This window comes from Gambusia affinis, linkage group LG15, assembly GCF_019740435.1.
Source record: "Gambusia affinis linkage group LG15, SWU_Gaff_1.0, whole genome shotgun sequence".
Classification (NCBI taxonomy): Eukaryota; Metazoa; Chordata; class Actinopteri; order Cyprinodontiformes; family Poeciliidae; genus Gambusia; species Gambusia affinis.
In genome coordinates, this window is record NC_057882.1 from 21,166,255 (window position 1) to 21,189,120 (window position 22,866).

At 37.4% G+C, this 22,866-nt stretch overlaps 1 protein-coding gene across 4 annotated transcripts in view; it reads right to left on the reverse strand.

The window, feature by feature from the left end:
- Positions 1-22,866, reverse strand: part of stard13a (StAR-related lipid transfer (START) domain containing 13a) — a 59,860-nt gene extending 36,994 nt beyond the window's left edge. The window contains exons 1-5 of one of the 4 annotated variants that reach the window (XM_044140072.1): positions 22,784-22,866; positions 20,262-21,285; positions 17,087-17,212; positions 12,148-12,324; positions 9,954-9,981 (exon numbers count right to left, since the gene is read on the reverse strand). In XM_044140072.1, the coding sequence (XP_043996007.1) occupies positions 9,954-9,981; positions 12,148-12,324; positions 17,087-17,212; positions 20,262-20,981 (1,051 nt within the window). In that variant the 5' untranslated portion in view covers positions 20,982-21,285; positions 22,784-22,866. Of the gene's footprint in view, positions 1-9,953; positions 9,982-12,147; positions 12,325-13,302; positions 13,363-17,086; positions 17,216-20,261; positions 21,286-22,783 lie in introns of those variants that run through there. The other 3 variants (XM_044140073.1, XM_044140071.1, XM_044140075.1) reach the window with 3 other exon arrangements.

Genomic DNA, 22,866 nt, shown 5'->3' on the forward strand with positions numbered 1-22,866 from the left:
GCCTGTTTGTAGTTTCAACCATTTCAAGTGGGAATAAATGTAGGGCTGTCCTAAGGTATTCCTCATGAGATATTGATTTTTTTAAACCATTTCACTAGAAATTTAAAAAAGTACTTTTTTACTATTTTTATTGCGACTTGCTCTAATGTTTTGTCATGACTGTATTTTCCAGAACTGTCTATTGCAGACGCTCTCCTTTACAGTGACAGAATAGCAGTAAGAAGTCAATATCTGCTTCTGCACACAGAAGCTGGGTTAGTGAGTTCAACACTAATCAATGATTTAACAGATCATGTGACCAAAGGCTGTGACAAATGCTTTTGCTTCAGCTCCCCCTTTTTCACTGAAAATGTCCTTAAATCACCATGCCTACTCTAACATGTACACTCTTTCCTCCTTCAGCTCATTTTTTCTTTTCTCCATCCAGCCACTTTCTGTCTACTCCTCATCTTCTATTTTTAGCAGCCCTCAGAGATTCAGGCCAAGCAGCTCAGAGCATGCAACATTAAGACTGAATGTTGGTGTCATGTCTTAAAAATATCATCTCGAATTCTGCAAGTGCAAAAATAAAAGCCCAAAGAAAATTATCCTTAATCAATAAAAGACAAACATGGACTTGAAAAGTACAAATATCAACTATTCATGATTGCGAAGGGAAATGAAACTCACATGGTTTTCAATATTAAAAGTCAGACAAGCATCTCTATGCAGCTTCTTTAATCCAATCTAGTATGATTAAAAATATACATCAAAACCATTAAATTCACATATGTGGCCTTTATGGAAGAGTTTTGAGAACTTTTTTGCATACATGCCAATGTCACCTCAATCACACCATCCCCAGTGAAACAGGGTAGTGGCAGCATCTTGCAGTGGGAATGTTTTGGAGTTTGTTTGTTTTATTTAAGAGCAATTACCACACTTTCCAGGTGTTCTGTTTTTCTTAAAGTAGGTGGAAAAGCTGATTTTTCCACCTATTTTAAGATCATGTACTATAAAGATGTAAATAAATACATTTAGTATGAAAAATGAAGTAGGCTATAAATACTTTTATGAGATGAAAGTTGCACACTGCAATTCACAAAGACAATCTTTCATTCAACAAATTCAGAGAAGAATATAAATAAGGCAAACTAAGTCAAAATGTAGAACATGGATGAGGAATCACTTAAAAGCTTAAAGAGATTAATGTTCTCCAGTTTGGAAAAGAAATCATTAATTTAGGTTTTTCAACCCAAAAGTTGAGTTAAGCTCTGACTTCCCTAATGCCATCAAAGTAAGTTGACAGTGCAAACCCACAGAATCTGCACACAGGAGTGAATCAACACTGTCAGCATGTGTGTGTCAATGTTTCTGCACTAGGCAGTGAGGAATGTATTTGTGGTTCCTACAGAGCAGTTGGCCGAGGTGAAAATGAGTCAAGTGCAAATTTAGTCCAGTCCACAAACTGACTGGCTACCCAGTCAGCGAAAGTTCTTCTGTCAATATTTCCAACAACAGAAGAAAGCTGTGGCTGTGAACTTGCTGGTGTCTTGAATTTTGTCTTCCTGCATATTGCAATTGTACTTGAGCTTAAAGTCACAAACTGATGATAAGATATTTTCCTTCTGGATTATCTGGTGGAGAGAAGAATTTCTGGTTCCATCAATTACTGAACGTCACCTAGGTGAATCCCTGATTATAGAGGTATGTAGTAACCAGGTTGTGTGTAGCCAGTATAAGTTAGTTGCTTCTGGTTAATTAATAGTGTAGTAAGGGTGCAATGACTATTTACATAAAACTACATTGGCTTGGATTGTTATTTTTCTCAACTTCATTATCTAAAAACTACATATTGCACTTACTTTGTCACCATTGTCTAAGGTTAAAATTTGTTATGATGATCAGAAACATTTAAATTTGCCAAAAAAATCAAAAACAATAACAACAAAAAGCAGATAGAAGGGTCATCCTTTAAAACTACATTTTAAACATAAAAAGGCTGACATGTCCAGAAACACACAAGTTATAAAATGCATTTCACTGCAGGGTGCACATTATGGTATGGAAAGAGGTGGGAAAAGAAGAGCAAACAATGGCTAATGGGTGTAAAGGAAACCCTGCAGATCAAGGGAGTGGAGATTACATGTGGATAGGAGTCCCTTATTGTTGAGCGACTCATTTTTTATGGACTTGTTAGCTGCATTGTGAAGTTTTTTATTAGCTTCTTAACCAGGATGATTCTCAGCAACTAACTCTCACCAAGCCGCAAACAACCTAATTACCATTCAGTCCTCAGATGAAAAAATAATTATTTTAGCAATCTAAAATACTGCTTAAATGCAACAATGGTTTGCATTATTATATCCAATGCATGAATAATGATGCAATTGTTCAAGCTTATAAAAAAGAGGCTACATTTAAATTTCAAGGCTTATGAATAGCAAAAAGTTCAAATTAACCTAAAATTCTGGTTTATTTTGTATTTGAAATAACTGATGAATGTACTTGGAGTGATCATATAGAGGTAAATATTAATGTCTTGGTCATTATAGTTTTACAGTCATGTAAAAATTATTCCTTTATAATTTAATTACTCATTATTTAATTTAAAACTCATTCTGTGAGTAATTCATTTTAATATAGTTTACCACAAAATTTTGTAATTCAAGTGCAATACACAATCAAGTTTGGCTAATTTAAGCTGCATATGACTGATTCTGTGAGGGTTACTGGTTGATCAAATGAAATCAAATTCTGCTTGGACCCCCATTCGGTCTTAGTTAGGCTCTGCTCACAACACTAACAAAAATTGCTGGTGTAGATAATCTCCCAATGCCAATCTAAAAAACAGTTAGCTGGTCATCATTGCACATAAATGGTATTTAAAAGGAAAAGAGACAGCTACTTTTTTTGCTTTTCTCATGAGAGTCCAGATCTAAGTTATTTTAGTCTGTCTAAGACTCCCGGGGGAATCCCGAGGCGTTCCCAGGCCAGCCAGGAAACATAGTCCCTCCAGCTTGTCCTGGGTCTTCCTCTGGGTCTCCTCCTGGTGGTACATCCCCAGAACACCTCATCATCATCATCATATTACATGTTGAGAAATTAATTTCTTTCAACTTTAACAATTTATTCCAATTAATGTATTGAGAAATTTCTAAATCACAACACGTCCAATTTATATGTAGGTATTTATTGTAGCAATAATATTAAAATAGATGCTTCAGAAAAATGCAGTGTGAAAAGTAAAGTTACAAAATAAAGCCAGTTTAAATTTATTTTATGGCTCAATTGTATTCTAAGTTCCGTTAAGCCTGTATGCTTTAAGGAGCATACGGGCAAGAAAACAGCACACGGATTTACAAAAGAATATAAAAGATTGAGGCCCTTACATGTAAAATCCCTGCAAATATGGAAATAAAAAATATTGTTGTGGTGTTAAAATGATCAGAGGAAACAGCAGGGGGCAGAAAGGCTGCAGAGAAATGAAAATGCAGACATGTAGGAAGAAAGCTCAAGCCCTCAAGTTTTACACCACTTCATTCACAATGAATTAATTAATATGTCTACACAGCTTGCAACCTATACATAAGCCAGTCATAACATTTTCAGTTAATTATGTATTATTCACAGAGGCATCTTCTTTTCTGGTAGAAAATATCTCGTGCCCACAATACAAAGGAAAGAAGTGCTTCGGGCACAGATTCCAAGCGTAATGTGATAAGGATGAATATTGATTTAATCTAGTTATAGGAGTAAATGAAATTAAGTAGTAGTGCCAATGCCCCTAGACCATTTTCCTCAATTTTACTACAAGAATGTGTCAAAAGTTTACAGCACCTGCAGGGCAACAGAGTCTTTACAGTCTGACAAAATAAAAACATATTCCAGACATGCAAGCAGCATAAAATCACTGACAGATCATACTCTCAGATTACTCAAAGCCTCTTTGAGCACTTTCCAATAATGTGAAAATTCTGCTGGATTACACTGTATGTTTTTTATAATCCTGGAAAATGTGGAGAATGTGTGTCAGCGTGTGTTTTTTCAGACCGAGGTCAGGTGAAGTTTATCAGTTGCTCTAAAACAGCTTCAGTTTTCTGAGATATTTTTATAAAACAGCCACAGGATGATGTATTCTGGATTTCTGATTGCCTGAACAGATATACAATATGCATATTTGATTATCCCAAACACTAAGAATTCACTCATCTAGATGACAATATTAGAAATAAAGTAAATAAATCCTGCAATTGGTAAAAATGATGAAGCCTGACAAGTATTCTCACCTCAAACTATTTAACTTAATGTGCACACTACACACCTGGTGCATCAAATGCTACTTTAAAAACTCACTGTTTTAACAGCAATGAGGTATTTTATGCAATACATATTTAATAATGTATTGCAAAAGTGTTCATACTTCATGAACGTTTTAACATTATAACCAAAAACCTCAACATATTTGTTGGGTCATTTAGCTGCAGGAAGGTAAACATTCACTCCAGCTTCCAGCAGCCTTTACCAGTTTTCCATCCAGTAAAGCATTATATTTACTTCTAATTACTTATTACTAATTGGATTAATTAACTGAATGAAATAAAAATTGTGTGAAAACACTGAAAGAGATACCATATTTGTTGTTGTACTTCCCTGTCTTACTGCACCTAATGGCCGCTAAAACACAAGTCATGGAAATTTACACCATTTGAAGCAAAATTTTTATTAATGAAGCCGGAGAATAACTTCTATATGTTTCGTCCCCATAATTAACTGCAATCACTGTAAAATATATGAGCTAAATGATCAAAAAGCAATATCAAAACACAGAGAATGAATGCTAGGATTAGCCTAGCAAACTATGCTGCATATAATCATCATCATCAAGAGCAAGATCCAAGTTCATTCAATAGTGGTAGGGGTAGGACAAAGAATCATAATTTTTCTCATGAATAATGTTTGTTTTGGGGGGGGGGTTTATCAAAAACTGTGTTTTATAGGATGTGTAAACAGTGTACAATCATTCAGTCCAGTTTTCATATTTCCATATATGGACGTTCTCACTCAGGTCCAATTCTTGGGTGGTCAAACAACAGACAAGTTAAAAACTCTAGTGTAGTGCATATATGCTGCAACACCATCTTTAGCCCCATAACAGTAACTGCTCACTAGTTTCAATATTCCCAGAGCGTTTATTGTTTGCCACTGCTTCACTGCATCTTTTTTCGAACCAATCTAACAATTGGGGCCTGCCCATAGCAATGCATAAGGAGAGCAGAGGCTGACTTGCGAAGCATATAATATGAATTATGGTTTGTCCACAACTTCTTTCTTCTTTCTAAGCGACCCAAAGTTTTTGATTTTTTGAAAAATCAGAGTGTAAATGCCGCTCCGCCAGAGTGAGATTCAGAGTGATATTTTGACCCCAAATCATTTTTTAACTCGCCCTCACACTCACAAATATCGCATGATTGGTATCAAACTCGGTCATCACATTGATACGCATGCCTGCTCTGGTCAAATGTTTTAAAAAATTATCTAGGGCTTACGGATTTCTGTCAAGGTGCCTCAGAGCAAAATCATGCGCCAGGGTAACTGACAGATCTCACTGATTCACTTCCATGTATTTCTGAAAAATTTCAGACCTTGGCACACACCTTCTTTATCTCATCGCTGTTAATACTGTGAATGAGGTAGAGATATGAATCGTGGGACTATCGGAGACGACAAATAGCCCTCTCATACACTTCAAACGGTTTTCGAATATGTATTACGGTTCCCGAACGGGAAAGAGTTGTTTGCAATGCTTTTTTTAGTTAAAGTGGCTGGCTCAAACAGAGAATTGTCTCCCCCTGGATGTCTCACTCACACCTGGCAGAGAGGATTATTTACCATGGCAACGGAACCCAGAGCAGAGAGAGTTGCTTTGGACTACAAATATGCGTCACTGTAGTTCTAACTATGGCAGAACTCTCAGGAATGAGCTGGCCTTTAGAACTACTTGTGTTTTGGGTATTTCATAACTGATTTTAACCAACCATTGTTGGTTACACACAGAATTAGTGTGTAAATTTTAAATTAAGCTTAATGGAAATTTCAAAATATAAACCTTGTCAAGTTTTACATCATGTCTTTGCTCTTTTGGCTATTAAATAACTGACTTAACTGGACCACTGTTACACATGGGATTAGTGTTGCCATTTAATATGAAGCTTACTGAAAATTTCAAAATAAAAGCCTCAATATTCCTGTCAGGTTAGTGCACCGCCATAAGGGGTGCAATAATAGTAGCCTGTATTATCTTTTCCTCTCCGGTTATGGCATTAGCCTTTGACCTAATAATAATAAAAAGGACTACAGAAACGCCATATCTGTAGTTCTAACAAACACTCAGTTAAAACAGAGGGCTGAGCTTCCATTTAGAACTACTGGCTGTTTGGGCCTGTAAATAACAGATTTAAGCCAAACACAGTTAGACATTAGATTAGTGTGGACATTTAATATGAAGCTTATGGTTTGTTTTTTTCAAAATAAAAGCCTTTCTATACCCCTCAGGCTAATGCACTGCCATATGCGGTGCAATAATATTAGAATGCATTATATTCTTCTCTCAGGTTAGGGAACTGCCTTGCGCTTTGGCAGGCCCCAGTTAAATTTCTTCAGGAATTTTCTAGTTTAAAAGTGTTATCCCTTTCCTCTTTGCTATAAGAAGTTGCAGACACACCAGACTGTGCAAAGCAGGAAATAATCCCATTTCCAACTTCAAAATAAGAGTCAGATAAAAATATAACAAAGTTTCAAGCTAGACCGCATGCTCCCAGCAACTGAACAGCACTGTTGGATAATCTTCTATCAGATGAGAACTATTTTACTGTTCTTCTTGTGTCATAAGATATTGCCCCACCTAGTTAATATTCGTCATTGGTAAAAGCCTATTCTTCATTCAGTTAGTCCAGTCATGGAGACCAAAAATAAAAGAATCCTAATTATGACATCCCTCCTTGTTTATAATGTTTATAGAGTAGCACAAATTTCAGCTAGCAATAGTCAGGGTCACAACTCTCTGCCACACTCATCAGTTAAAAGGCTCGGGTGCCGAATCAAACTGAAACGTGAAACTTTAGTACATTCTTTAAACAGTTTTTCACAGTGTGGTAAGGTTACACTGTTTTGCTGGGTGAGGCCACTGCCTTCAGGGAGAGCCATCACCATGCAGGCATGTGCTTTGTCAGCAGTAATGCTTATGTGGGTGGTAGATGCAACGACTATGGCCAACATGACTATGGCCACCCAAAGTCCTGCAGAAGATGGAAGCATTGATTTTGTTCAGTGGTTCTTATCAGTGGTTTTAGTGCTGTGTCTAACTGGCTTGTGGTAATGAAGCCCAATGGTGTCATCATGTTTTCACTAACTCAGTCATCATAATCATGATTTTAGGTTTTCTACAATAGTATAATAATATATAATAATTTCAAATGTGTTTGAAATGAATTGTTCCTTGAGATATAGAAGGTAATATTATGTATGATAATAGAATAAAGTTCTATTTTTAAACAAAATAATAATAGAACTTGTTATATTATACAATAAAAAATTTATTCTATTACAGTACATTTATTATTATACAAAAAAATAATAGTACTTTATTCTAATAATGTAATAAAGTTCTGTTATTATAGATAAAACCTCCAATGATTTGTGACAAAGTTAGATCAAGCTGGGCATATTTTGATTCTAGGTTCATAAGGTTAAAAAATATATCTTTCCACAATGATCAACTGTAACAAGACACTGCTGACGAGATAAACATAATCTTGTTATTTAAGGCATTTACCCAGAAAACCTCTACCGATGCAGCAAATTAATTTTCCAGAAAAATTAGATGGGAGCTCAGCTACCCCTGTTCTCAGGAGCTTTAGGGCAGATATGACATGGACCACATACCATGACACCACAAATGTCCTCCCAGACCTGGCTGCAAATATCTAATAAAACTGTCAAAGTGAATAAACACATCAAAGATGCGTGCTGGGGCTAATTTCAATAATCTGCAGTCAGCCACCCAGCAGAGGTCACAGTGTGAACGCCAGTAGTTCTATTAAATTCCCTTGAAGAATTCCCTGTTTATCCGACGCAGAGCGGAGTGAATGTCAGTGGCGGGGGCAAGATACGACCGTATCATATCCCCGCCACTCAGCAACAAAGAACCAGACCACACAGGCTGACAACACACTGATTGATTAGGAAGGATTTCTGTCAGAGTCCTGAAGTGTTTCCTGGCATCAGAGGACAAATAAACACTTGAAGAGAAAAAACAAATCTAAAGTCTGAAAGTCCGAATAGCTGATATAATCCCCACTTCTCCTTCAGCATCACTGTGTTTGTATGAAATGTTAGTCTTACAACTACACAAACACACAACACGTTCACCCTACCCAGCCTATTCAGCATCACCTCTGACCTGGCCGAAGCCTCCTGGGCCTCATTACCCAATATGAAGCTCTCCTTCGTGGACTATCAGTGCTTGTAATGTTACCCTGACTGGTGGCATTTGAGAGGACCCAACACAGCTACACACACACTCAGAAAAACACAGCAAAGTAAACAAACTTTAAACGCAGCGAATGTGACTGAAATCAACTCCCTGGGATCCACTTAGCTACAGCAGCCATGACATCTGTTTGTGCCAATCAAAGGAGAACATGTTCCGAAGATAAGAGATATAGATGAGGTTAGGGCTCATTCATCATTTTGAATGAACGCTGCATCAGTTTCAGTGAATATCAGACCCAGAATTGAAACAAGAATATTTAAGTTCAATATAAATCAATCCAGTTTTACTTCCAGATGTTGTAACATGACAAGTTTATAGTGTAATGTCTTCCAAATTTGTGTAAAACCCTTGAATTTTTGACAGTTTTTCCACATTACAGCTACAAATTTCACTGGGATTTTATGTTATACACTAATACGGAGTGATCCATAACTGTGAAATGGAAAGATACATGACTTTCAATATTTTTTAAGAAGTAAAAAAAAACTAGGTTATGAAGTTGTGACCCAAACCTTGAGGATGTCATTGAGTGCTATTCTGGTTATTCTAAATCATGTAATTGAAAAGTAAATGTACCTAAACTTGACCTTTAATCTAATCTGAGTAGAGTAATTAATCATGGAAGCAGATAAAAACCTCCTAGTGACTCTATAGGAGCTCTGTGCTTCTTTCTATTTGGGGCAGAGAAGCTGGTCAGAAACAATTTTAGCACTGAGATGTTTTTTGGCACAACAGCAGTTCCCTTCTAGAAGAACAATCAGTAGAATGGTTAAGACCAGAGAGTCAAGCAATTTTAGATGTGCCTCTAGAGGTCCAACATACTTATAATCAAATGACCAAACATCCTTCTCAGCATGCTATAATGTCCTACACAGTCCAGCTAATGACTTTTGACACCTGTGGTTTATCAAACCAATTGAGAATCAGCTACAGGAAAAGTATTTAGATAGCTTGGCTATTCTGCAAAGAAAAATGAGCAAACCTCTCCTTTCCATCTCCATACTCCAAAAAACTTGCAGCTGTCACAGCAGCAAAAAGCAGCTCTATAAAGTATTATGTTGGTTTATCACATGAATTTTTTGTAAAAATGCAATATATTGTGTGGGTGTAACATGACAAAGTGTGAAAAAGTGCAAGGTTGGTGAATAATTTTACACGGCATTATAAATGGTGTGTGATTTCTGCTATCAGCAGTAGTTATTGCTCCAAAAATATGCATGTGTCTGTTTATAGGACAAAGTGTGTGTTTGTGCTGCATGCTGTGATGACTGGGGTTTGAAACCCAAGAGGAGAAATTCCCAAAAGTCCTGTTTTATCCTTAAGTGGGAAAACAAAGTTCAAGAAAAAGGAGGCAGGATGCCCACTCTCCCCGGCAGAAAAAAAGCAAGATTCCCCACTCTCACGTTAAAGATCATCCTACCTGCTGATCCGCTGGTCTTTGCAGCAACCTAGCATGACAAAGTAGAGAGATGGAGACAGAAATACAGATAAGTACCAAAATAGAAGCAGTAAAATATACAAGTAGAGGGAGAATTTCCTTCTCAGCTTTTGGGAATGTAAACACAACATTGGCCAAAAAGACTACAACAGTAGCAATGCTAGGAAAATTACATTCCTTCATAAACTCATTTCCTAAGTTGAGAAATATGTGTACTTGTTGTTTCCTTTAGTAAATTAATGCGGCTACATTCATTCATGGATTGGCTTAAATCCTAAAATATAATGTTGTTAGATCTGAGGAAATGGGAAAGGACTTTTACAGGTGACTGAACCTATCTGTGTCCTCTCTTCAGAGTGAGAGATGAAGATGAAAAACAAAACATCACGTTAAAGGTTAAATATAAAGATGCATGGAGGAGGATATAATGGTTAAAGTCTGCTACCAACTCAGAAAGTATGAAATGAATAATGTGTTTCTTTTTTCAGCAGGTCATCTCTAGCTACCTGTTCTGTTAGCACACTGTTGCTACCTTTTGTTGAATGGCTGCTGCTAAAGCTGAACTCAATTGTCCACCTTGTGTCTGCATTTTGTCTGAGTGTGAACTAGTGGAAACCATCCTCTGTAGAGAGGAGTGAAGGAGCATTACAACTGAGGCTAATAAATCTATTTGTTCCAAGACACACTTTCAGAAATGTGGTTCTAGGGAGATAGGATGCCTTAAAGTCATACTGATACTCAAACGTTACATTTATTTAAATGTGTAGGTGTGTGTATATCTGTGTGTTTAAGGAGGAAGGAGGGAGGGAGAGTTCGTTTGCACAGCTGTGCTTTATCAGTCACAGTAAGGGGGAAAATAAACCCACCCTTGCATCAAATTGAGCACCCCCTGCGTGTCCCTCTGCCTGCCTACCTGCTCAGTAAACCATAAGCTGAGTGCAAACAACAGTATTCCACTACAGGATTCACACATATGGAACGCTAATAATGGGTTTCGATTTAAAGAGGATATTTCAAGATATTTGGAGTCACTCTACAGTACACAAAGGACAAGAGAGCTGGTGGGAAATTAAGCCAGAAAAGATTATGCATAAATATTGTGTTTTTATTGAGTAATAAAATAAATAAATGTTGATCAAATTGTACCTTGCTGTTGACCTCATCAGATTGTGTAACAAAGGTTTGACATAGCAAACAAGCAAAAATGATTGACTTCCTTTTAGGTTCTCTATCTTTAAATATTAGCCATTTAGAAAAGTCAGCCCTTAACCAAGTGGCACTCTTGAAATTCAGAGGTTTAATCTCTTTAAAATGTTTTATTTTTTCACTTTGGCTTTCAACCATAAGCTTTCAATCCTAACAGTTCTGTGATTGTTACATTTTCAAAATCATATGAGAGGTGTTCTTTGTAAAACATAAAGAAAAATGACATCTTGGCTTAAAGACATTTCTTTTTATTCTCCCTTATCTGTCTGACTGTTGTAGTACAGTTGTGACTGTGCTGACTGGGCAGAAAGTGACCTTGTAAATTCTGCTGCGTGGAGCAGATCTGTCTCACCGCTTTACACTCATCTTATTTATAAAACAGCAGGGCAGAAGAAACCTTGACTGAGTTTCAGGTAGAGAGAGGAACATGATGTAACAAAGGGACAGAGAAAATATCAAAACATAACAGATTTCTTTTCAGCAAAAGCCATTGTATAAGATGTAAGCTAAAACAAGGTGACTCACAGATAAGGACAGGGGGGTGATGTGTCACAGTGTGTTCAAAAACAAACCACAGATGTTCACTTCATCTCTTTCCTTATGAAACACTGGAAATGTAGTGACTATCTTTTACCCAAAACAGGTTAAAGGTTTTACTCAGAAATCAGATTTGACTCAGCTGAGTGACTGATCAGCTTATATCATTCTGTGAAGCTCCTGTGTACAAGGTCAGCTTCAAAGTGATTCATGATTCTGTAATGCAATCAAAAGTCTGAGAGGAATCACAGACTTTATATCAGTATGAAAGAGCAAAGCAAAATGGGCCTCAGCGGTGTTCTCATGGGAGTCGCAGCTCCAGACGGTAACCGACTTACATCAGAAACTCTAAATCGGAGCAGTTAAAAATGGGCTGTTTTTTTGTTTGTTTTTTTTTTAAGACTTTCTCACTGATGTAACCAATGTGTCTCACCCGGGCATGACGAGCTTGGAGGTGCGTAGGAGACGTGAGGGAGGAGCGGGTCAGTGGCCTGCTGCGGGTCAAGGGTCGTGAGCGACGTCTGGTCAGCGGCTCAGGTTTGTCTGGAGATTTGTGGACTCCTTGATCCGGGCCTGTTCGGACGGTCATCCCGAACACAGTCTGGGCACCCTGAAGGAAAGGAGAGAGAAAAACAAGCTAAGAAAAGGAAATAAAAAAATTTACATCCACTCCACCTAAATAAGATTTTAGCTGCCCAGACACAAAGAAAGGCATGTGGTTTATATGTAGATACTAAACAGTGTCTTTCTCTTTATTGATCCCAGTTGTATTTTTGACCAAATCTCTCATGATTTCATATCATATATTAAAAATCACAATAAGAATGTTCACAGTTTTGATCAACTGTCACTAGTGTTACCACGCTTAACATTTTATGCAAATTTCTTAATCTTTCAGTGTCTATGTGAAATTGCTTGCTAATTTTGTCAGATTATATAGAAGTTTTTCTGGTGGAAAATCAGAAATAATCATGAACAAGATTGACAAGTGGTATATTACAAGTACATAAAAAAAAAATACCCCAATTCAATTTATTAGACAACTTAGCAATAATCCACCCATTTTTTTTATATACCCATTTTTGTAAGCAGGGTAGCCATGAACAGGTTGTCAGTTCATCATAGGGCACACAGGATAAACAACCATGCACACACACACTCATACCTCAGGGCAGTTTAGAGTAAACAGCTAACCTAGCTGTAGGAGTACATACTCACAGAGAAACCACACAGAAATGGGTATGACACGACCCCAAGCTGAGCATCTGCAACCTTCTACCTGTAAGGGAACCAGGTAGCAACTATGCAACTGTGCAGCCCACAATAATCATTACTAAAGTTTTATTTTACTTAAGAAGCACCAGAACAATATGACTTTTATCAGCTTTTAAATGTTTATTTTGTTAATCAAAGGGTAAATTCTGTAAAACTTAGCAAGTCTCCTGCATTTTCAGTGCGTACCAGCAGTAAGCAACAAAAATATTTTTTATGTTTTAATTCAGGTAACCATCATGTCTCTGTGTAAAAACACATTGAGATCTATAGCTCACCCCATTCAGCAGCAGACTAACATTTGTCTCTTTCTTACCACTCCCCGTGTCTTCATGCTGCCCGTCTCATCAGCAGATCTGTTTCTCTGGTTTCAGTCCAGTAACTTATGAAGCTGGTGATGATGTGAAGTGATTCAAGATTTAAGACCTTGCTGACGATTTATTGTTCCTTCTCACATTCTGCAAAAAAGTCCCACCCTAATCTTGGCTCTCCTTCCGCTGCCTGAGTTCAGCTCATTGACAACAGTGGAAAGTCCAATCCAGCTTGACCCCTCCACTCAGCTACTGCGGCCACTTCAGTGGGAATACCCGCTGATGTGCTTCCCGCTTCCCCCTTCCAGTCAAACACTGAGCTGATAAGACGCATGAGTAACTGATGGAGAGGGAGGAATGACTTTCATTTCTATAGAAGAGAATCTATTTCACAAATACTCACAAAGAGATTATTTTCTGCTTGTTTCGACACACAATGATTCTATTTTCAGAAAATTCCCTTTCTGATCTTACAAAGGATTCCCATCATGGTGACGAACAATGCTGTTGCTATTGCTCCCACTGTGGTTGGAAATGTGTCAGCAACATGGTGTTCCACTATGGCAAAAAAAAAAAAAAGAGAGATGGAATTTTCTCATTTGATTTTCTCTTTTTGGAAATTCAAAAAGAGAAATTCATGGCATTTTTAACCTGATATTTTTATTCATGCCTGCTTTTAAAAGTGTGTATGAAAAGTCAATTACAGAACATTAAGAGCCATTTAACCTACTGATCTTTTTCGTTACAAATGATCCCTGCAGAAGCCAAATAGTGCATTAGATATGAAATGATGGAAAGATGTTTCCTAAATTATCCAAAGCATTTTTTGCAATCAATAGCTGAATGCTTTCACCATTAAAAGTCAATCTTATAATGCTGACAAGTTTTTGAAGCATTTAGTCCTGCAATAATCAGATTAAGATTGGAAAATTAAATTTGTCTTGATTCATTTAGTCTCAGCAGTGGATTTTAGACATGGTTCATGTCTAGACTCTGGCTGGGACTCTTTAAAATGTTTATATTGTCTTCTGTTAACATTTTTTACCACTTGACCCTCCCCCCCACAACCCCAGTGTATGTCAGGGATCACCATCTCAGAAGGTCCAGTACTACCTCAGGCCAGGTTCTTTTCTGCAGCTTGTTTTCCAAAAGAATTTTAATGTGATCCGTTTTTGTCTGGATGCAGTGAAACTTACAACATTGTTTTTAAAACGGTCAAAGCATTACATTCCTGTCACTTGACATTGATTACCTCTCTACTGACATTGCCAGTTTTTGCCCCTTCTGACAGCAAAGATGTTTACTATAAACACTGAAGAGGTCAAGTTTTACACAAACCAGATTCACGTCTGTGTGTCAAGCTCTGGCTTCAGTTGATACAATTGGGCATAAGAGACTTCTTATGGCTTTCTTTTGACAATATATATATTTTTGCCACTTCCAAATAAATCAAAATATTTAGTGTCAATAACTAACCAACAGATTCTTCCACCTGAGTTGTGGATCACTGCAGCTTCCAAAGAGTTGCCAAAGGATATTTGGCTGCTTCTAATGCTCATCATGTCTTGGTAGGTTTTCAGTTTGTCGATACTCTCCAACTTTTTATTAAATTACACACTGGTGGATATTGTTTACAAATTATGACATTCCTGAAGACGAATGAATGAACTGAATTTTATTTATTGACAATGTGGTATTTTAGCTGAAGATTGTGTAAACTCCACCTTTGGTGAATTTATATGTACTGAGGTGAGTTCCATAACCCATAGGGTATTTTGATGGTTTTGACATTAGACTGATCACTTATTTCTTATCCCCGATAATGAGGTTGCATGTAAATAGTTTTGAGTTATTCTGGTGACCAGTTTGCAAAGACCATGCAGGTTTCTGCTTGCACAGCAAAAAAATAAATAAAAATGAACAGACTGATGCCTGAAGGAAACTTTGGCAGAATTTAACAGCCTGTTATGTAACATCTTGAAATTTATTAATAAAACACAGAAAAACTAATTTCTATATATTTTCTAAATATGTTCTGCAACAAGCTATAATCCCATTTCTACATGTCATGATGCTCATTAACATTGCACTTCTGCACTGAATTAGCAGACAATGAGGCAAACTGCTAAAAATGTGTCAACATAATTCGTTGCACCGCTGTTTCTCTAACAAGCAAAACAGTTTAAATGGGATTGTTGTGGTGTAATTTCAAAAATTTTATGAGCATTCCTTAACTTCTACATGGTTTGAAAGCTATTTGAGGTTAACTCATTTACACTCAGCAAGGATAATGAAGCATCTGGAATGTCATGTAGGAAAAAGAACAGCAGAAAGGCCACTGTGATCTTTTGGTCCACAAAATATGTTTGCTGCGCCTTTAAAGCTTCAGCAAGCCATGATTTGACATCTGTTGTTTCTGTGGAAGCAGTTATTTTACCACATGAACGGCATGGAAGTACAATCGGATTATAATTTACTTTTCCAGTAAAAAATTTACGCACAGTCATCATGAGCATGAATGCCATATCCATTTTGGATGTTCTCCTTTCCAGGGTAATAAAATAATGATAAAATATTGAACTATTCGATGCATATGGTTGATTTTTGTTTTGTTTGTTTTGCAATGTTTCTATAATCAGCCAGTTAAAACAATATATAAAAACTTTCTTTATGTTCAGCATAGTTTTTTTAAATAAGTGATGCTGAAGGTTCTAAGATTGGTTTAAATTTAATAAACCTAAGGCCTCAGGTTATTGTCTTGATTTGGTGATTTCTCCTCAATGACCTAAAAATCTCTTAATGACTTGAGAAATACTCAAATCTTGAAGACATACAGAAAATTCTAGATTTACACAAGTTGGAAAGTCAGTCAGATCCATTATTAAACAATTTCAGATCGCAAGAATGAGTAATAAATACCAGTCATTAATTTGTTTGCCCTCATTGGTAAGACTTGAAAAAAGACCCAAACTGTCACCTTTTATGAAAATAAATTTATTAGGATAATCAGGAACAATTTTGAACATGTTGCTAGATGACTGGAATGTGGGCATAATGGGTTGTTCCAGCAGAAAAATTATCACAAACATGCATCCAGATATCCAGAGTGTTTCAGAAAGGGATAAAGCAGACTAACATTAAGCTTCTGGAAAAGCCTCCCTGAAGTCCTGACCTGCAAAATTCTGAACATTTGTAGATTATGTCTAAATGTCCATGTCAGGACACAATGCAGTTAAATAAGCTGTACCGGTTCTGCAAATAAGACTGGACTGCCAGACTACCAGGAGCATGCAGAAGGCAAAAAAAGTGATTCTGGTGTCTCTGCAGATCACTAAGGGAGATTTACCTAAACACAAATTAATGTGTATTTAGACACAGTGTGTATTTAGAGTATATTTATTTCTAACCTGTATTGATAAGACAAAATCCTTAATTAATTCAAATTTGTGCACCAAACTTTTGTCTTTCGAACTAACTGAGGTTTCATGTTGTATTATCACTCCACCCTAGAAGACATGAATATACAGTCAGAGCAAAATTCAAATGATCTAAATAAATAGCTTGGTAGCTAAAAAGAAGAGTTAAATAAATCAAATAATGTGTAAGCCTAAAATGAAAGAAAAGAAAAGTGTTTGTCTTGTTTAAAGTTAGCATAGAGAGCTTTCAAAATGTATTACATTTGTATTCATAACCTTGTTGTTTTTTTCTCAGATGAGCCTAGGATGACACCATCTGTACTCATGAAGTTATTCACCAATCACATGTGCAGCGAATCTAAATCAGGCTTACCTTGGTGCTCTGCTGCTCCTCCTTGACTCGAACGTCATTTGTGTGGCAGGAATTAGAGTTTTGAATGTTTTGAATTCCCTCACTGAGATGATCCAATTTTTTCATCAGTAGGATCATGGAGTCACACTGCTGAGCACACAAGACAAAAACCAAAACAAATGGAAATGGAAGTAAGTACAGCTCAAGGTAGCAGACAATTCATGTGCACCTTTTTAGACGAACCTTAAACTCAACACTTCTCTTCCTCATTCAGCCATTCCAACCTTCATTCCCTCAATGATCCATTCTTCAGTCTGACTTGTGATACAAATCAATAGTGATTCTGTAAGGACAACAGAATGTGCAGCCTAAGAACAAAAACAAAGTACAGGCCTACAGGTTGTAAGCATTAATTTACACAATGTGAGATGCCGGATGTGCCCATGCTAAAGTTATGCAAAGGTCTAAATCATTTCTGTACTTTGTCAGTAACCGGTGGTAATTGAGTCTGACTGAGATGCTTGTTCACTGGCCTTCCAGGAAATGAACAAACTGCTTTGTTTCTGAGCTCTGTTGCCAATCCCAGAGTCCCATAGGCTGATAGCAGCATATAAAGACCCTTTGAAAGAACTGAAGTCCAAAAACAGCCCCCTCACTCACACAGCTACATGCATACTCACAAGCATGCCCTCACAACACAACCTACCCACTCATCTATCCACTCACGCTCACAAACACACCCTTTTCTCCAGTCCCAAAACTATCATGTCAACCCGCTTAAAAAATTTCTGCAGTAACTGCTTTGGCAGTAAAACCATTTCCTGTGTGTTGCGGCCCCCACATCCCCTAGATTCCTATGCAGCACAGGAGCACAGAGGGCTGTCTGTGCACAGCAGGGTGCTATTTTTACCCTCACTGTGGGGGACAGATCCAGGGCGAGGTGGGGGAACACAGCCACTGGAGGCTTTTCAGTTACAAGAATGACTGCCAGCATGTACACATGCTGAAAGTCACTGACACATAAATGTGGTAATGCACTGCAGCACACATAGACACACACAGACACAGCAGTGTGCTCTCTAAGTTCATGAAATGTTAATAAGATTCTGTCCAGAGCGTCTACAGGGGGAGAGGGTCATAAATTCATCAATGCTTAAAGTAACAATTCATTATTAAACTCACACACAGGAAGCAAACGCTAATATAAATAACTACTACTATGTGTAGTGTTGGCTGTTTTCAAGTGAATTTCCAATGAAAAAGCTAAGCAAACAGAGGGATGAACCTGGGATTGATTTGCTGATAAAGGTGAAGGTTAATTTAATTACTGGTGAACCTTTTAAGTTTCCCTGTTTATTAGTTTAGGGATAGGTCTTACAGTCAAATATTAAACATTTAAGCCTTTGGCCGCATTAAATTATCTTTGATTAGCCTAAAGATGGCATGTTCTTTGGAATTTTACACCAGAATGCATTATTTTTTTTTACTTCCTATCCTCTGTAGATATAGTTTTTGTCAATAAAAAAATTAAGTCCAAGAAAACCAGAAGAATCTAAATGCCTTAGTAACTGGAACAACTGTAAACCTTAAACTTTTAAGCAGGTGTATAAATGGGATTTTCTGCAAGTCCTCCAGCAAGGGATTGTTCAGCCAAACTATGGAAACATCATCACAACGGAGGTGCAGGCAGAGATAATCCTTTCATTTCAGGAAGAGAGGAGGGAGCAGAGTGCAAGAGGACCGTTATGGGAGTGTGCCAGAGACCGGGGGTTGGCGTGGGAGCAATCTGACAGGTGTGAGAACAAAGTTAGGAACACACTCGCTTTAAAGAATGACTGCTGGTGTGGTGCATGCAGGGTTATAACAGATGCCAGGCAGTGCAAGAGGAAAATATGAAAGGAATTTATTACAGACAGTATTTCTGAGATAGAATAACTCCCAATTGGACATTTTCATTTTTCTCTAAGAAATACTAACTATAGATTTACTACACTAAAAAAAGAGAAAATGGTTGTTTTAGTCTGCAATAATCTTAGCAGAAATCAGAAACATATTTACAAAAACAATGTAATGAAAACCTGTTGATGTTGCAATGTTTATATTTAAATATTATTCACAGCATACAGCCTAAATCAAGACATTTGACTTGTTCATTTATCACATCTTAACAGTATTTTAAATGAGGTCATTATTTACAAAGATCCATCTTTACTATGCAGAAAGTTTCAATCCTAAACAGGAATGAGGTCATTTTAAATTATCTGAAAATTATCTGGAAATGTTCGACTCTGCTGCTCTCTAGTGGTACAAAATGTATTACAATAGAGGTTAAGATAATGCATAATTCATGTTCATGGTGATTCACGACTAGGTTGACCCTTGTTTACTTTATCATTTAGTGATTGATAAAGTAAAGAAGAATGACCAACAATAAGTGACATGAAAAACATGAACATGCTTGAACTTTTACTTGCATTTTGTTTCCTTACAGCTAGAACCTTCAATGCATTCTATTGGAATTTTTGTGTCGCAAACAGACTTATCGCAACGTATCGCATATCTGTGGAAGGAAAATAATACATACTTTTTTTAATAAATTAATTCTGTAAAGTGTGGATATTAATTTAAAACCTCCAATAAGCCACTCACAGACACAACAAACAGGTGGAAGAAGGTCCTCTGTTTGTGGAAACAAAAGTAAATTTTTGGCCCCCATGCAAAATACAATTTTAGATGTAAAACTACTCATTGCCTCTTTAAATATGGTGGAGGCAGTATCAGACTGAGAAGATGTTTTTCTTAGACAGGGAATGGGAGCTGACAAGAGACGATAAAGGATGGAAAGAGTTAAATGCAGTCATAAAAAAGTTCATGTGCACAGAAATACTCATTCAATTTGACAGAAGACTAATTTTATGAAGGGAAGAGCCAACAAAATTTGAGTACCTAAATCAGCAAAGCTGGTAAGACACATACCACAGAAGACTTGTAGAGCAAAGTTTTCAAAAACTCTGTACTGGCAAAAGTATCCACTTATTTGTCTTGGTTATTCACCTAAAATTCCAATATAATGCGTGAGGTAGTAATGTGACAAAATGTGACAAAAACTCAAAGTTTATGGGAAGCCACTTTAAATAAAGCTTAGGTATACAATGAAATACTGAGGTCAAGAAAAATACTGGCTGTTTTTATTTACCTGCCATGTATCCTCTTCCTCCTGGCCACCTGCACACTCAGGTCTCATTTTGTTGTTGGAGGTCTTTGGCCAGTCAGCTGCAGGGCCATGAAGCAGAACCTCTGGTCTCTTCCTCAGGAACTTTCTGTTTTTGTTCAAATTCCTACGATGGCGACTGACCAGAAACTCCTTGTACTGTAAAGTTTCAGGGAATTCATCAACGTCAGCATCTTCATCTTCACTCTCTTCTTTAGAAGCGGAGGAGGAAGAGGAGGACTCCCTGCCGTCAGAACTCTCCTTCCCAACAGTGACAAGGCTGCCTTCATAATCACAAAAAACAATCGCACTTGGTTTATGTTTTACTATTCGAAGCACGTCTGGTGAGGTGTCGTCTGTCGAGTTCACACACTCAAACAGAAGGTTGTCACAGGATGTGTCCAGGAGTGAAAAGGCAGAAGGGATCTCGGCAGGATGGTGCGTCACCACGGGGCACGCTTCCTGCTGCTCAGGTGCTGCAGCTCCTCTCTGTTTCACATTCTGTTCTAAAAATAGAGGACCACTCTGAGCAGCATCTCCACCATCAGTATCTGTCACCTCTGTGTCCTCTAGAGCAGATCCAGAAGGCGTGTAAACACTCTGACTGAGGCCAGACGTGCTGTCGATCTTCAGATCCTTCCAGTGTTTAACGTGACTGGCCACAGGATCCAGCGTGTCATCAAAGAGAGAAGCAGGCCCAGACATGGTTCTCAGTTGGCTGTTGGAGTGTTGAATTGGGGGAGGGAGGAACTTGTCCTTGCACTTCACTTAGAAAGACATCCACAGCCTGTGGGTAAATATGCCTGTTAGACTGCTCTTGACCAGGCGGTGCAACCACTGGACTTTTAACCATCATTGCTGATCTCCTCCTCAGCGACTGCAAGTCCTGCTGTCACCATGACACTGCGATATTAAAGCCGTCTGACGAATGGAATCAGGTGAATCTGCTGAACTTATACCAACAACTTGGTGTTGACCTCATTTGTAATCCCCAAATGCTTTGGGTTTCCTGCACAGAGAAGAATAAAAGACTGAGTTTTGGACAAACTCGCTCATGCTCACATGTTTTCACATGTGCAAACAAATAATATACAGTGGCATGTGTTACAGTCACAGAAATCTGGATTTGCAAAGAGAAGAAACTGAAGACTGAAACTTCTGCTACAACTCCTGGGTGCAAAGCACCCATATTGGATTCTGAGGTTGGCGTTGGTGAATAACCTCTGAACTATTCGCAACAAATTTCAACACAGTAAAATCAAGCAGCATCAATGAATAACGCATTTCTCTCCAGCCTTGTTGTAACTGCATTTCAAAATGACTGTCAGTATGGAGGCACTTCAACCTTTAACAGCTCTGAGTGTACTGAGATGGCAAAAAAACTAGTTGGTAGTCATTAAATGGACCTTATGATGATTTATTGATCCAGCAGTAGTTCCCTAACAATTAGGTTCCCAGATAATATATTTTAGTTGAATTTATTTATTAAAAGAGAAAGCTATTCAAAAAAAACTTGGCCTTCTGTGAAAAAGTAATTGTACCTAAACTTTAGAACTGCTAGTGCCTCCCTTGGCTGTAACAACTCCTATCAAGCTATGAGTCTTTTACATCATTGCAAAGGAATTTTGGGCAACTCTTCTCAGTACAATTGGTTTAATTTAACCACGCTGGAGTTTTCAAGGACAAATGGTCTAAATAGGGTCATGCTAAAAGTTTTACATTTAATCCAGGCTTTGATTTGGCCACTCATTTTCCTTCAGGACTACTGGTTTGGTAGTAATTTTGTGTGCTGAAAATGAACCAAAAACAAAATCAAGCACAGTTAATAAATTATTTAAGAAGGAATGCAGATATATTTTCACATTGGAATTTTGTTTTTACTCTAGTTATCGTTGTGATGTTGAAATTTGTTTGATGATCTGAAACATTTTAGTGCAACAAAAAAGCAAAAGCAGCAGAAATCTGTGAGCATGCAAAAACTGTGTCATGGTTAGATGCACTTAATAGCTCAAGAAAAATGTAGAATTTCTTATACATTTTGCAGATTTAATGTCTATCAGATTAAATGCCCATTGGCATAAACACTGATTTTCACAACCCAGGCTGTCAGACGTTTTTCTTCCTTTTTTCACAAAGGCATTTTTCTAAAACACATTGTTTTTTCCTGGTGGATTGCTATTCTTGGCTGCAGCCATCACACCCTTTCCTCGCCTCTGTCTGTGGGTTATTTTCCTTTCCCAACAAGAAGTCTTAAAATCAGGGTCAAAATCTTGAAAAGACAGTCTAAAGTTCAGATACTGTTGCAGCACAAGTAAGGAGACATAAGAATAAACATATTATTTGATAATAATAGAGACATAATAAATATTTAAGTCAGGATGTTGAAATAGTGTTACTGCACGGTATCTGCTGTGCACAAGAACACTGTAGATCTACACTTGAATATGAAAACATTTGGGAGCTTAAATTTTTCTAAAAGTAAAAGATGAATTTATATTTGAACATACCAGACATTTTCACAGAAGCTGAAGACCTCGTCCACCACAACATTCTGAAGTACGGACATCAAAAGAAAGGATACAACCCTGGC